The following is a 15,680-nucleotide window of genomic DNA, read 5'->3' as shown; positions in this document are numbered from 1 at the left end:
CGAGTGGACGCGTAGATTGCCAAGAATTTATGGAGCACCATCGTTTCACGACTGGAAGATCGAGGACGCGTTGCTGGAGTGGCCACTTCCGGGAATAAACAGATCCCCGGCTCGCTAACCGTGAGTTAAAGTGGCTGCTGCGAGATATCCGAGAGTTTTCAATATGGTATGCCATCGTGTGATCAAATAACCGTCGAGTATTCCTTTCTTTTCGTGTGCGATAGAATATGAGAGGATCTGTTGATATTGATATCATTCATCGAACGCAAGGGCAACTAAGAGGAGTAATTGCGAGATAAAGTAGTAGAACCTAAGATTATGCCGACAAAAATGCTCAACGTGCGATATTGTCGACCGTTATTCGCTTTTCCCTCCGTGAATGTGAAAAGAACGAGACATAAAAGGCAATATCGGGACTGTAACATGCTCTCCCAGATCATGAAAAAAATTAGAAAAAACGTGCTAGTTTGCGTAGCCCTGCAACGCGGCGCTGAACATTCGATCGACTAATTCGTTGCTCGAGATGATTGCGCGAGAACGCACAAACGAGTTACTGTATCGGTAAACCGTAGACGCGACTGGGGGCGCGTTATTGTCGAAAAATCCAGCAAGGGTGTACAATTGTACCGTACACGGTGGAGGTGGCTCGTGGAATACACAAAGAAATACGTGCGGCGCATACGCGAGAAATGGAGGGCGTAGTCGACGCGGCGTTCTCGCATAAAAATAACATCGCCTCCACCCGCGACGGCAAAATTTTCCTAAATTTTTAACGGTAATCGTTACGTGGGCTTTGCCCGATACCCAAGTCACGCAGCAAGTCACCGACACGTCGGGGAAGGCTGCTGCAACAGCCACCATAAGTCACCGTACGCTTCAGCCACCACGCCCGCTAACACGCTGGGATATTTGCTTTGGAAAGTGTAAGTCATCAATTATTTAGTTACTTTCGCCCCATTTGCGTTGGCGATGTATTCATTTGCGCGGCGATAGGTGATTTTGGCTAATTTTAAAACAGGTTCGTACATTTAAATTTTGTAAAAAATTCTGACGCAACTCGTTATAGACACATAGAAATCGCTAATAACTATGCAATGTTTCAAAGGTAGTTTGATCGAAAAGCACGACAAGATTTTGGTCCGTTCTCCCTTATCTGTTCAGCCACCTCAGACAGCAAAGACTTTTGTGGTTAGACAAAATATTGTAAAGCGACTTTTGGCCAGCTTTTCGAGGCAAATATTCCACCGTGGGACGTCTGCCAGGCAGGCCCGCCACGAACCGAAAACACCAGAAGTCGTCGCCTCCTGGGAATTCGATGAATTCGAATGGTTCCAATATTTTCCACGACCGCACGCCTCGCGTGCACCCAGCCGAATGCCGAATACACTCCAACGATTGTCCCTCGACAGTTTACTTAACAGAACCGATTTGTTTTCCGACGGTCGACATTTGCTTCGAGCGGCACGCGACCTCACTCGAAGATCGAGACGGACGGAGCACGAAAATCGACGAACGAGCTTTGTCGCGAACTCGTCCCGACGATAACAGATTGCGTGGGTGGAAAAGTTGACAACGATTTGTACAATTTTCTCTGTAAACTGTTTCGCCTCTCGCCTATGCTAATATCTCTCCCGTCCCAGAATGCACTGTACATTTTACATATTTTGCGTTTGTAACGTCTCATCTGACAACAGATGTAAAACACGATAGAATTTATCCTAGGGTTAGCATCAGTCGAGGAAGTAAAAATGGATTGTGTCGACGATCAAGAATAGTTGCATACGACACGAATACAGTCGCGAACTCGATTCGAGGATCAACAGGAGACATATTCGCGGATCACCGTTCGCAAGTTGATCCCCGTTCGAATCGACGTTCTTCTCACTTCGTGCAAGCTGCTTCCACGCGTTTCCGGTCGATGATTTTACTCCATTCGACGGAGATCATCCTCGCGGAAGATCGAATGACAAACGGCAGAACGTTAGTACCCGCGTCACCATGTTTCCTTGAAGAATTTACACTCGCTGCCTGGGGTTTCTTGGGCTCTTTCACAACCCTTTATATATTGCAAAAAAATCTAAAGAATGCCCTACAGTGGTTAGAAAGAATCCAGCATAAATTTCTCAAGCTTGTTAGTCGTTTGTTTGCGCAAGGAACAAATATTTGCAGACCCAGAAAGTAAAGTATTTCCCATTTCCCGGGCGATGAAATTTCGGAAACTTCGGGGAAATGCTAAAATAGCAAACGCCTACTAGATTGAAAGTTTGATTACCGTAGTTTGTTCAAAAAACAAAATATTTCGGAACGTACGGAAGCTTCGGAGCCAGATTCGTTTAGAGCAATTGAAACGTATCGAACCGCGAAACACGCTCTACCCGGAATTAAATAAAAATTTTTCGATCGTTCGATTCGGAACCTCATAGCAAAAATGTTTGCACAGGAAAAAAGAGTTTGCGTCGATTACCATAACAGGTATCGAGCCGAGGTGTTGTGCGCGCAACACGATCGCTGCCTCGAACCGGTGTATCGTGTACTCTCGCAATATTTAATCGATACACGTTGAGAACCAACCCCAAAAAAAAAAAGAATATACATATAAAAAAGTTAGATGGCGACCGTACGACCGTAACTCGAACGATAAAAATATCGTTCCTGAAATACGGTAGGAATACAACAATATTCGTAATTCCTGAAATATCGCGAGCATAACGTGGCGTTGCCTATCATTCCTCTAGGATAATACCGTTAGTAATGTACTAATACACTCGTGGCTGTGTCATTTTTCAACGACACCTATTTCTGGTTCACGGATCGAAACCTTCCCCGCGCCTCTCGCGTGAACACTGATAAAGCGTAAGCCGATAACTTTCGGCGTTACGTCGAATTTTCTCTGGTATACCGTGCATTGGCTCCGACCATAATCGCAACTTTCGTTTGTAATCGGTAGACACTATCGCGACTCTTGCCTGGAATCCAATGAAACTCCGATCGAGATCGAGAAGGAAAATCTGACACGACGTTACGGTCGATAGGAACCAACCGAATGGGACCTCGAGGGGATACTCATCTTTTGGAGAATTTAATAAAGAGAATTGGACCATCAACGTGCTCAAACATTTTTACCCTTCGGTTAGCACAGATTATATAAATTCTAATTACTTTTAAGGTTTATTTGAAACATGTCAAATTTTAGATGAAAAATTCTTATTTTAATGAAAATTTTAATAGCTTTCCGTTATTTGAAATAGATGATAAGCTCGGCGGACGTGACCACCGTTGAAAAGCTGAGAGAGTTTGTGATGCGAGAGTTACTTTTATGTAATAAATTTTTGTTTAATCATAAAAATTCACTTAAAAATTCAATATGCAATATGAAAAATTTTAATATTGCCTTGGATATTCACCATGGCCTAGTCAAGTCACGAACAAATTTATCATACGATTGTCACTGATTCAGACAAAAAAACGATTCAGCGTCGTGGGGTCTGTTTGAGCGTTCAATCATATACGACCCCTTGAATCCATCGACGTCCAGAGTCCACGAAGGGGTAAACGAGGAAGATACGAGCACGTCGCGGTCCGATAGCGCCGGAGTATATCGCGCAAATGGTGCATCCGGATCGTGGCGTCGGAAGAGATAGCTCGCCAGGTTCTATCTGTATGTATAGCAGTTCGTGCACCGACTACTTTGAAAACGCGTACGAACCGTATATACCGCCGGATATTGGTTCGCATGAAGTCAGAGGAACACGCACGGCTAAACAAATACACGTTAGATATCGCGCATAACGTCCCGGCGACACAAATTTGACGTCCACGACCGCGTACAGACGTTGACCACGCATGCTCAAGGAAATAAAAATCGGGACGAGACCGTTAGCAGCTCCGAGGACTTTGAAGAAATGGTACAAGTTCCCCGGGGGTAGGTATGCGGAGTTTGAAAAAGCTATCAACGATGCAATGTTCCAGTAAAAAATTCAGAAAGAAATGGCTCATCGTAGCGTCCTGGAGTAGAAGATCCCCTAAACTGCGAATGAACCGCGCTATTGGGGACGAATGAAATATCGGAGTGGAGAAAAAGACAAACGACAACTCTCGAGCGTTGCGAGGATTAAAGAAAGAATTAAAAATGCTCCTGGGAGAAGAATGAAACGACGGGCGAATGGCTCGAGAGCGAACTAAATCTCCGGAAGAACGAGAGTTCGATAACGAGTGCGTGATACAGTCTGGAAGTCGATAAATCTGATCGGTGTCCAGGAAAGTCCTGGTGTCCGGGGGGGGGGGGGGGGGAGGGGCGAGAACCAGGAGAAGGTGGAAGTAGGAAAGTGAAGTCCGTTAAACGAGCTTAACGTGTGCCGCCGCGGTAAGGCATTACTCTCGACTAACGGGCCGTGTTGCAAACCCTATTAGCAATATATTTTCACGGTCCACCGGATCCGCAGAGGCCGCCGGCTATTGTACCTCTGGCCAAATGGTTTGCACGTTGTCGTTCAAACACCACCGTCGCCGGAGCTTCGTCTTGAAACGTCAGGTGAAACGGTACCTCCTGGACCGCCACCATTTCCCACAAACTTTCCATGTTACGCGATAATCCAGAGATTTCTACCGAGAGACACGTGCACTTTGCGCGAGTCCTTTCAAAATCGCGAGTTATTTCACGACTCTCTACAGGAATCTTCTACGCTTTCGAGATGACGATGAAAAATACTCTAATATTTATAGAATGCGGTAGAGAGATTCTCTGCTGTTTAACACGATTTCCTTCTTCCGTTCTCTGTCTTCCAAGTTGTACGACTCGCGGGTTAAGTGCAGGTTAACTTCGTGTTTTCGTGCTGCCATATCTGCGGTATTTAATCGTCAAATTAGCCACGTGATTCGTCGTTCTTCTTATCGTACAGGGGCCACGATACCCGCTAAACGTAACGCGACTGCGTCGGGATATAAAACTTTACGACCGAAATTCGCCAGAGGGTTCGTTGTAACATGGTACACAGCGACGTAAACGCGATAACGGTTCCCCAGAAATAGGACCGTGACAAGGTTGGGGTGGAGACGGGACGTGCCCCTGGGAGCCATGGTGCGAGAGCGACAGACGTCCTTTGCGCTGAAAGATTGTCCAATTTTGGAATAAAATATGATAAAGATGTGAGTCAAGAAGAGCTAACTAGCCATGGTGTTGGCGCCATTACGAAGAAAACCGAGTCTTTAATACTTTGGATTTACATCCTCGATTTTCATTTAAAAAAAATAGCAGGTAAAAAGTTGATTACTTTCGGCTCGTTAATAGAAAATTGTCCATAGACGAGGACTTTTCCCATCTTTGACCTAGACTCAACTGCCTTGGAAGTTGGTTCCTACTTCCTCAACCTTTTCCGACGCAACCTCAGCAGTAGACGTCGGCGTCTCGTAGCTCGCGCCTTCCGGGGATCGAGTCGACGCTAGAATGTCTGCAAAAGTTTCTCAGCCGAGTCGTGAAAGGTAACGGAAGCTATGACTGAGCCTCGCATACGTTATTCCTCTCCTCTCGCCTTACCCTACCTCTGACGCGCGATCCCCATGCGCGAGCACGTTAACCGCTGGAAAGAATTCGCCAAGCGTACCAAAAGTCTTCCGTTGCGGTCACGTGAACCACGAAACACGTTTCCCCGCGAATCGTCGCTCCCTTAGGGGTTGCCTCTTTTCCCGTCAGCTTAGCAACCGCTGGAAAACGTTCCCGATGAGACAGCCTGTATTCCCAACGCTCGATCTCTGGTTGGGAACGCGTCGATACCACTGGGACTCTACGACGGGTAAGTTTTACGGCATCTGTTTCTACGAGCATTCACCTGGGCAGGTTTTTCCATAGATTATTTCGCATGGATACGTAACGCCTGGACTGGTTAATAGGCTACTATACGAAGAAATGGTTTAAAAACTTCCAAAATTCCACGTAAATCGATAATACTTCCGCTGAAAATTGAACGTCCGAGACAAAACAATAGAAACCAAGTGGTGCTTTTGCAAGAAAAAGGCTCGATTGTCGCTGGAACAATGGGCTAGACCGAGGGACAGCGCGTCTGAGGAAGGGAGGAGGACGGTGACTCGAGGCAACGGATAAACGCGCTATAAAAGGTCGTGAATGCCGGCATTAGTGCTGCTAAACCGTCGTCCTGGGCGGTCGTGGCTTTAATCTCGGCCAAGATTACGACGTCCGTCTGTTATACGGACTGCAGAAATCGGCGAGTCTTTCGCATTCACGAGGTCTTCTCGTTGCCTTTCTGTCGACGCTGAAACGGCAATCGTTCTCGAGAGAAAGGATTCGGGAACGAGAATCCGTCGCAGACCGTATCGCCTACTCGTTTCGCGAATCGATCCACACTAGCTCGCCTTGAGATTTTATGGCCCTAGCTCGAACGAATACGATTAAGGACCTCGATTCCCGAGGGATAAACCAACCAAGCGAACGGAGAGAAGCTTGAAACGATGACGTAGCGGAAGAGCTAGATTCTGATTATTTGGCCAACGCTGGCGTCGCGAAGGGAAACGATAAACTATACGAAAGTCTTAATACTTATCTCGTATGAAGCTTTTCCAATGGTTTCTTTGACAATATTCAAGAAGGAGATTCAAGCTTGATTATTATTAAAACATTGATTCAGCTTGTACCACCAGTGTACGAACGATCAATAATTCCTAAACTATAGAACATCAAGATTCGTGACTCGATTCTCCAAGCAAAGAAGTTAAAGCACAACACGATGGAAGATTGGAACGCAGCGGCGATAGATATTTCTAGAGCAGGTGGCGAAGAGTGCGAAGCAGGCATAACAATTGCACATGTTTCCGAATCGAGGGGTGCCTTATGCGGAATATTTTAACCTCGACTGAGGTGACGCAGCTTCGGTTATCGAGTTCGATCGAACGAGTTTTGACAACCAGATCAGGAAAAAGGGAACCCTTTTGGCACTGGAAAAGACCAACCGATCTTGGGATTTTTCCTGCCCTAGAAACACATGAAACATAGGTTCGTTTCCGTTCGCTAGGCGAAGAGGTATTATGAGATTTTTGGTGTATGATTGCAGCTGCCATGCCGCGACAGTAGCCGAAGGCAATTTCCATACGATAAAGGTAGCTTAGGGATGAAACTCGGCCTGTTTACATTTACTCCGTCAGTATCGCAACCAAGCCAGGTGATGAAAGAGTCGAAGGAGGCAAAAGAGTGCTAGAGAGGGTGAAAAAGGAGGCCTCGAGCCGACCAAAAGCTATTTTCCTTCCATCGTCTCCGCCTCGCGCGATCGAGTTGCTTTTATTCCGTTTCCTCGTCATCGTCAGACCTCCCTGCCTTCTATCGCATCCACTTGACGTCTGGAATGTATTACGGCTCACGTATCTCCTGCTTTCTGTTCACAGTACCGCCAGCCAAGCCGATAATCTACGACGAGAAGAAGAGGGACATGAGCAAACTCCTCGAGGCCTATCCCGAAGGAGCAGACCTCTTTCTTGTTTGCGAGGTGCACGGAGGTGAGTGTCAACCCCCTTCATTGGAACCATTAACCCTCAAGTTTGCCTTTGCAACTGGGTTCATTTTGATTCATAATACATTGTAAAGAGTTACGTACACACTTTAAACAGACTGCTATAGAAAATGAACCTCCTCTAAATTCACACTGCAAGTATCCATTCTCCTTCGTTCCATCGTTGCAGTTATGTCTGAACGTAAATTTCCATTTCCACCCCATCGCTTTATTTATTATTTCTCCAACGCCCACATGATTTAATTGGAAGCTGGCCCGTTTCCACTGCGAAGAGTAATGGATCGCGGCTAGAAATTGCTCCTAGGCGACGAGCAGGGTGAATTATCATAAGTAGCTGCGCATCGTTTGTAGGAAGCCGACAGACAGTAGCCGCGCATCCATCACAATTCATCAAAGTCTACGGCGACAGCGTTCAGCCCCGGTTTTCCTCCTCGAGGAAGCTCGTTCGTCGACGTAGCTTCGATAGAAACGTGCGAGGATTACGTCGAGTAATAAAGAAGACAAATTTCGACGTATACGCAAATATAAATGTCCTAAACAACGTAATTAATTTAATATCCAGCGCAAAAAAAATATTTAAAAAAACGCGGATAATAAAGCTTGGCTTCTAAATTTTGTTGCGTTATTTTACATTGGGAAACCTGTGTTTTATATTTGAATACGATCCACGGTACTCGTGTTCGACGGTTATTTATTAACAGGCATGAATGGAATCGGTAATTTGTGGTGAAAAATCGCGCGATATCGATCGAATACGCGGGTGGTTGCACGTCACGCTTAGGATAAACGGGTCGCGGTTGCGCGCAGTAATATCTGCCTCGACGTCTGGGGCGAGAGAAGATCTCCACGCATAAGCGATCGCGCGTAAATCGCGGCAGAAGAGGGTTGCAGAGGCGCAAACGTCTTTCGAATCTTACGTACCGAACGAGAAATCCTATTTCCTTGAACCGCGAGTATTCACTGGCGCGAGGCCAATTCCATTTAGAGACGGCGTTCGCGTACTCGAAAGGAAGGAAGTACGAAGTAGACGAAGTAGAAGAAGGATGAGGAGGGCGGCTCAATGGAGAAGAGGCCAGAAGAGTACAGCCACGGTTTTTCCGAGACACCATGCGGTGCTGGGTGTCGTCTCGTCTCGCGTCGCGTCGCGCGATGAATACCCTGGCCCGACGCCAATTTTAATCTTCCAAACTGGCGTTCGCGCGTCGCAAGCCACGAGTACGCCATGAATTATCCCCTTCGTCGGGTAATCATTAACCAGACCAGTTATCTTGCAGAATTTACAAAGTTCATCCCGCTATCGACGCTGACACTGAACTTTTCTACTCTTCTCGAAAACCCATGAATTCGAACCATCTTCCCCTGTTTCCTGGTTCCCTTGTTCCTCTTCGACAAAATCTCTAGTTTCACTGTCGCCTAGAAAAAGTGACGCGTAAACAAGGAAGAGGCATGGAACGATTATTTTCGCGAAATCACGACCCCCACGACGTTAATGCTCGTCGATCGATGGAAGTCTGTACACGTTAGAACCATAAAGAAAAGACACGAGGAACAACGAGTCGTACGTAAAACACCATTACCCCACGAATCCCCGGATGCGCACTTAGGCAAATGTCGCGGAACTATCGATGGATAACACAGTGTACGAGATTGAATAACGTCGGGACAATGGTCGTCGTTTAACCGATCGATCGATTGCAGACGTAATCGTAAAACTTGGTTCGAAGTTTCGTGCCTTATTTTTTGTAGGGACTCTTACAATACCTATACCGAATAATTAAATATCTAGACGAGCAATGGAATATAAATAACAAATATTGAAATTTTAAAACAAACATGAACTCGACGTGATTTATGAATAATATTAAATCGATACAAGAAGCGCGGATGCATGTTCGTAGCTCGTTGGGCTGCGGCAAAGTTTCTTAAACGCTCGCAACCGACATCGTTCTCACCGTGAAAATTTAAAAATGAAATCCCCACGATCGCGAAACAAACTTCCGAAATGTTTAACTTTCATTAAACGTCCGATATTACTTTGAATAATGGAATACCGTAAATTAACGGGGGAGAAACTCGGCTTCCGGTCCAACTTACTTCGATTCAGCAAGAAATTTTTCGTTTTCTCTACACGGAAAACCTCGCGCTCTGCTTTCCAAGAAGATTACACGGCTTTCAACTCGCGGGCAGGTCTGACAGCCAGTTCCCAGGACGAACGATTTGTCACTTGGTGAAACGAACTTCCAAGTCGCAGTAAGTTTTTCTCCTTTGCGTGGCACAGGTAGTCGATGACTTCGCGAACGAAGGGTTTCGCGATACGTTGTCGAAACTACGAAGTAGCCGAACAAGAAGCAAAGACGGCCCGAAACTTTCGACAAATTTATATTTTCCTCTTCCCCTCGCGTTCACCCTCAAGATGGCACATTTCGTATTCACTGGAGAATCCGTACTGTCGCCTGTTTACGTGACCACCCTTCGCTCGAGAACGCGCTACATAAATTCCCAAGATAGCTTATATTTGATACGAAAGAACGCCTAACTCGCGCAGGAACTTTCTTGTTTATGTGCACGCGATTGCGACCCTTCCGATATTCATTTTCGTATATCTGTCAGGACAAGTACTCTGCTACGCGTGAAAATAAACAGCGCATTGGGGAGAACTGCTGAAACCGTTGGGATATTTTATTTGATACTTTTAAATAGATCGGTGTTCCAAAATAGATTGGTAACGATCGATTGAAATTAAGGTTTCCGTTTCGCGTATAATGGAATCTTTGAAATAAGAGTTTGTGATCGCCGATGCGCGATCGAGGAACTTCAAATGGGGCCGAGCGTGGCGTCCATTGTGACCATGCTTTGTTACCAGCACAATGTACTGTCTTCAACCTTTTCCACGCGTCACCTTTCCCACCAACTACATTCCTCCGGCATTGTTCGTGTGTCACTCCGTAAGTAATTTTCCAGCGGACAACCGTGGTAAACTGTTTGTTTTAACGCGACAAACGGTCAATGAGAAACGCGCCGGCACACCATGCTGCATTTCTCTTTCATAGTTTGCGCGAATCTATAGCTTTTTGTTTTCCCACGGTTTTTGGATTTTTCGACGCTCTGTTGCAGAAACACGACAAAATAAATCGAGTAATTCTACGCGTGTAAAACGTATTGGAATTTGTGGAGGGAGTCAATGAAAAACGAATAAAGAAAGACTGTTTCGCGTTAGAAGTTGAAAATGGAATCGACTAGTGAGGCCGGAATTTGAGAAATTTGGTATATAAACAGTTACAGGAAATTTCAAATTTCGTACAGAGATAGATGCGCCTTCTGTAACCGAACCAACGGGAAACAGAACCATCCAGGCTTTTATAAACGTATCGGACACCGTCGAGGACCACTAAAATTCGTTTCTTATTGTGCCTCCTTGACTGCCGCGTAACATTATTACGACCGAGTCGTATCCAGCTCGCGAACCTCGTGATATATACCTGCGCCATCCATGATACCAGCTGGAGGCTCGGAGAGCAATAAAGATCCTCTTTCTCTTTCCGCTGGTAATCCCTGTGTCCCTTACTTCCACCTTTTCTACTTCCGCCTCTCACAGAGGCAATGAAATAATTCCCTGCGACGCAAACCGGAAAGTCGAGAGCATGTGACATTCACCCTCGATTCCCCTTTCCACCCTTTCTCTGCCCCTCAACCAGAATCCACAATCCCTCGCCTCTGTCACTTTACCGCTCTCTACTCGTCGGCGTCGTTCCCTAGCTCTCTCCCGGCGCATAATTTGCTTTCCGGAATGAACGAGTTCTCGGCTTACTCGGGAAACCTGATCTACACCGAAATACAGTCGTTCGCGTGTAGGTGCATCCACGACACGCGATTCGTCCGAATTATCACACGTACAGGACCGTGACAAGGCAGAAGCAAAAGGAACTCGCGTCCCTTGGGCGTCAAGTTATGGAACGTAGCTTTAAATGGACTACTTCACACTTTACCTATAATTTGTTAAGTACTTTTCTTTCTGAGAGTTGGAATGTTTGCGCCTACCTAGATACACTCACAGTAGTAATAACCAGCAATGGTCAGACACGACATTGTAGTTGATAACTGAATGTTCAGGATCCGCTCCGAAATATTCTGTATAAGCTTCAACAAAGGGCTTTAATAAAAATCGGCCAATCCCCGACGCTCGATTTGCTTGTATATTTGCACGTTCGTAGATCTATACGCCCATCATCGATCCCAGTTGTCAATTTACCACCAAGTCTATACGTGGTGAGGCGAAAATGGTGTTCGGCGAATATAAAACTAAACGAACTTTTAAACGACTAGAGATAACGACTCACGTTCAAAAATAACATAAAATCCCTGCTTTTAGGCGATGGACAATTTTTACGGTCTACCATTACTTTAAACGAGTATTTATTTACCACTTATGAAAAACTGTTTATCCTTTGTTCGATGCTTTATCCAAGTAATATAAGAGGGATGCTGGTGAAATTTATGGTTCACGAGGTATAACGTTAATTCATAACGTGTTTTATAACCGCGGTAACGAACTTGACGCGAATACGTGTCGCGACACGAGAGTAATGCCGCAATCACTCTTGACCCGTCTCGCACACTATTAATGAGATTCGTTAAAAATAGGATAACGCGAGACACATTAAAGAATCTTTAGGATGTAGGTACGTATATATTTTGATTCTCGTTCATCCAAGTTATGAATAGAAATGTCTGCCGCATAGATGTATGAACCTGCAAAAGTTACAGCAAATCCACAGTCGAGGGTTTCATCGATTCCGAGTGGAGTTCTTTGGTCTCGTCTGCGCAAAATTTTTTGGAACGATTGATACAACCTCGTCGAATGTTACATGTAAAGGTTTATCGAAAATGTAGAATAAAATATTTTCCTACGCTCCGTGTTCGAGAACAGTGACTTGACTAGCGCGTCTGACAAATGCTGGCCGTTTCTACTTCCGTTTGTATTTGGATAGCAGTCTGAACTGTATTTGGATAGCAGTGTGACAGTAAATAGCAATGAACCATAGGTGTTCATATTCAAATTCCGCGCATTGCATCCTCGCTCGTTAAATTCATTACCTGGGGGTAAAGTCTCCAGTTAATTAGGATACGCGCCCAAAAGCAAGGAACACCGAGCGATCGACGAATTCACGCGAAACTATCGCGTGCGGTCTATCACGTTGTAGAGGCAAATGCAGCTGTGTGGGTAGCCAGGATTTGCCACAACGCTCGCATTTCCATTATCGGCGATACCAGCGTCAATCCCGCTGTCAATTAAAAGTGATTCGTCGGCGCAGTCTTTGGAGACGGTATCGTGTACCCAGCGAAAGAGGATCGACAGGGAATCTCATTATTGTTCCACGAATATTCGGTACAATCACGTTTTGCGACGTCGCTAGACTCCGAAGCGACAAGTTTGCGCGAATAATTAACCCAGGGAATTAGTTGTCCGCGCAGATGGTACATTGGGACCAATAAATTGACGAGCAGGACGTCGAGCGGTTTCCATTGCGATCGCTATTGTTGCGTTCGAGTAAGACCCGTCGAGCGACGTGATTGACGACTGGCTTGCAGCCCTCGATACACATCCGTAGACACGGCAGGCGTCTCGATGCACCGAGACTACTCAGGTTGGTTCAACTGCTCGGATTGCCTTCACCAACAATCGACCTGTTTGCTACGGATAAGCGACAGAGAGCACTCCGTCAAATAGATTGCAGGAGGCCCTGCGATATTGCCCGCGGCGTGGACCATTCTTCGCCCCGTATGAAATTCGATAAACCCCGATTATCGATAAACTTTCGAGTATACTTCACAATTTTTATCTTTTTTACAGTACAGTGTACGAGCTACTTTTTTACCTCTTTTAATATTTCCTAACGTCACGATACGAACCTGTTGTACCAAGGTGGGATACAATTGAAAATTCGCGAAAGGAGCAAGCAAGGAGAAACTGCGAATACATAAGTTACGTTGCCCAGGTGTTCTAAAGTGACTTGTCTGTTTCGATTCAGGTAAACCCAGGCCTCGAGTTACGTGGCTTTTGGAGTCGCAGATAATTGATGCGCAGTCGGAGGTTCGGGAGACCCAAGGGCCAGGGGGTGAAACCAACGTCGTAACCATAAGCAACGTGACGCTGAAGGGTCTCACGAGGAGCCACTACCACGCCAAATTGTTCTGCAAGGCGAGCAATACTCATTTAGCATCGCCGCCTACCACTGCCGTCATCATAGAACTTTACAGTAAGTGGGCCTATCGCTGTGGTTCTTAACCCGTTTACAAGTTCTTAAGCGTTTCGGGATTAGCGCGCAATTTAGAGAAAGATACCTTCTACGTGTTGTTTAGCATTTAACTTTTTTACTAAAGAATATATTTCCGTCGTCTGACCAAACAAGACTTACGTCGAGGGAGCAAATTTCAATCCTAATCCTATTATTTCCTACCTACTTGACCTCGTTAGCACATTACGCTGGGTAATGCTATACGGTTAATAGTTAAAGATTCACAGGCTTTCATTGTCGTTTCCGCGTAAGAACTTTAGTCGAGTATTGAAAGACCGGATCTCGTTTCGGGGCGTTTGCAATTAACCCCCCTACCCACACAAAAGACAGAGGATTTCAATAACGTCGTTTAATCTGTTTAAGACTGCCGTGGGTAATTTCTTCCTCCATTCAGCCATGAAAGTCTCGGTTATGCTAATGAAACTATCAATAATTAACGAAGCTAATTACCCGTGAAGCAGGGAACCACTTCGCTTGAGACTCGAACGTCTGATCCGCCTACGGAGATTTCGTTTCACGATCACCTGGTGCGTTTCCGTTCGAGCGAAGCGAATTTCATTCTTTTTTCCCTATTTTTTTTTCGTACGTTTCGTACACGCGATCGCGCGTCGGATGGAAGCGACCAAAGCACTTCAGACAAGAGGAAAAAGCGTATCGAGCGGGCGTTTCACCGATTTTGAGAGTCAGGCCACTGTGGAAGCCGAAAAAAGAGACGAACTTTCGTATTCTTTTTTTTTTTTTGTGTTACACCAGCATGAAATTTTATTTGAATATTTCCATGGAGTGTACATCTGTGGCTTTCCACACCAAAAAGAAATACCGCGTGATCTTATGTCAAACAAAAACCTTTGGACAGATGTAGACTCTCTATAGCTCGGGTACCTTGGGATTGCTAAACCCGTACTGTAGCTACAATCGGTAATCAGGCGTAGCTACAGCCCCTGCGGTACAAGGATACCACGGTAACGAACAAACGATGACTTTTTATCAAATTCAGGATCGCCATTTTGATAAGTTTTCCTGTGGCCTTCTTTCCGTTCCACGGCGAATATTAAGAGTTTCCATGGCTCGTGATTCGATTAAAAACTCTCAACGCAACGATCCCAGACGTCGGTCGATCCGGGAAATTAATATTAATAATTTCGTAAGCGCCTTGCTGGCTTCGGTACGCCCGAGATTCATCGCGGCTAGCGGGAAACTTTCATGGCGGACAAACAAGTTTAAATTAAATTGCCCGCCACGGCAAGTCTTGGTTAGCGACGGATACAGGAAGAAACCGAAGCGAGTAATTCTGGACGAAAGTGTCGGTGCTAATGCAAAAGAGCCGCCTGGGAAATACGCGCTAACTGGAAACCGCCTTTAAAGCAAGCAGAAAATATTCTCCAAAAGAGGTTCGATGTAAAAGAGAAACTTTTTCACCAACTTTCACTTTTATTCGTTTCCTTCCTTTTAATCTCCGCCTCTTTTTTTGTCTACTTTGCTGCCAAAAATGCTATCCGTAGCATCGCGTCTACAGTCTGTCACCAGGTGCCGTCTGGTTGTTTTTTTATATAATACGTTAAATGAGAATCTCATTAAACGTTTTACTATACATTTAACATCAGCGACAACGGTAAATTTCATAAAGCAAGGTATGCGCTCGGTGCATTTTCCATTATCTTACACTCTCAGTCTTCCGTCCTGTCGCCAAACTTGTTCGTTTACGCTCTGGTGGTTCACCCTCGAGTAACCTTCTGTCGAGCTCTGACACCCTGTCCTCGCACGCGCGGGCTCACACGGGTCACCGAAAGCTTCCTGAACCACTCTTCGCGAACTCTCTTTCCAAAAGAAGACTTTTACCAACTTACTTTCGCAAGGCGTCTCTTTGTCA

At 45.5% G+C, this 15,680-nt stretch overlaps 1 protein-coding gene across 1 annotated transcript in view; it reads left to right on the top strand.

Annotated features, from left to right (window-relative positions):
• LOC128893459 (nephrin-like) overlaps positions 1 to 15,680 on the top strand; it is a 116,304-nt gene that overhangs the window by 48,998 nt on the left and 51,626 nt on the right. The window contains exons 5-6 of the mRNA XM_054154394.1: positions 7,390 to 7,500; positions 13,544 to 13,771. Coding sequence (XP_054010369.1) covers positions 7,390 to 7,500; positions 13,544 to 13,771 — 339 coding nt within the window. The remainder of the gene's footprint in view (positions 1 to 7,389; positions 7,501 to 13,543; positions 13,772 to 15,680) is intronic.

The sequence above is a fragment of the Hylaeus anthracinus genome, unplaced genomic scaffold (genome assembly GCF_026225885.1).
Source record: "Hylaeus anthracinus isolate JK02 unplaced genomic scaffold, UHH_iyHylAnth1.0_haploid 3, whole genome shotgun sequence".
NCBI classification, from domain to species: Eukaryota; Metazoa; Arthropoda; class Insecta; order Hymenoptera; family Colletidae; genus Hylaeus; species Hylaeus anthracinus.
The sequence above is the reverse complement of the archived record's forward strand: the minus strand, read 5'-3'. Positions and strand labels throughout refer to the sequence as shown.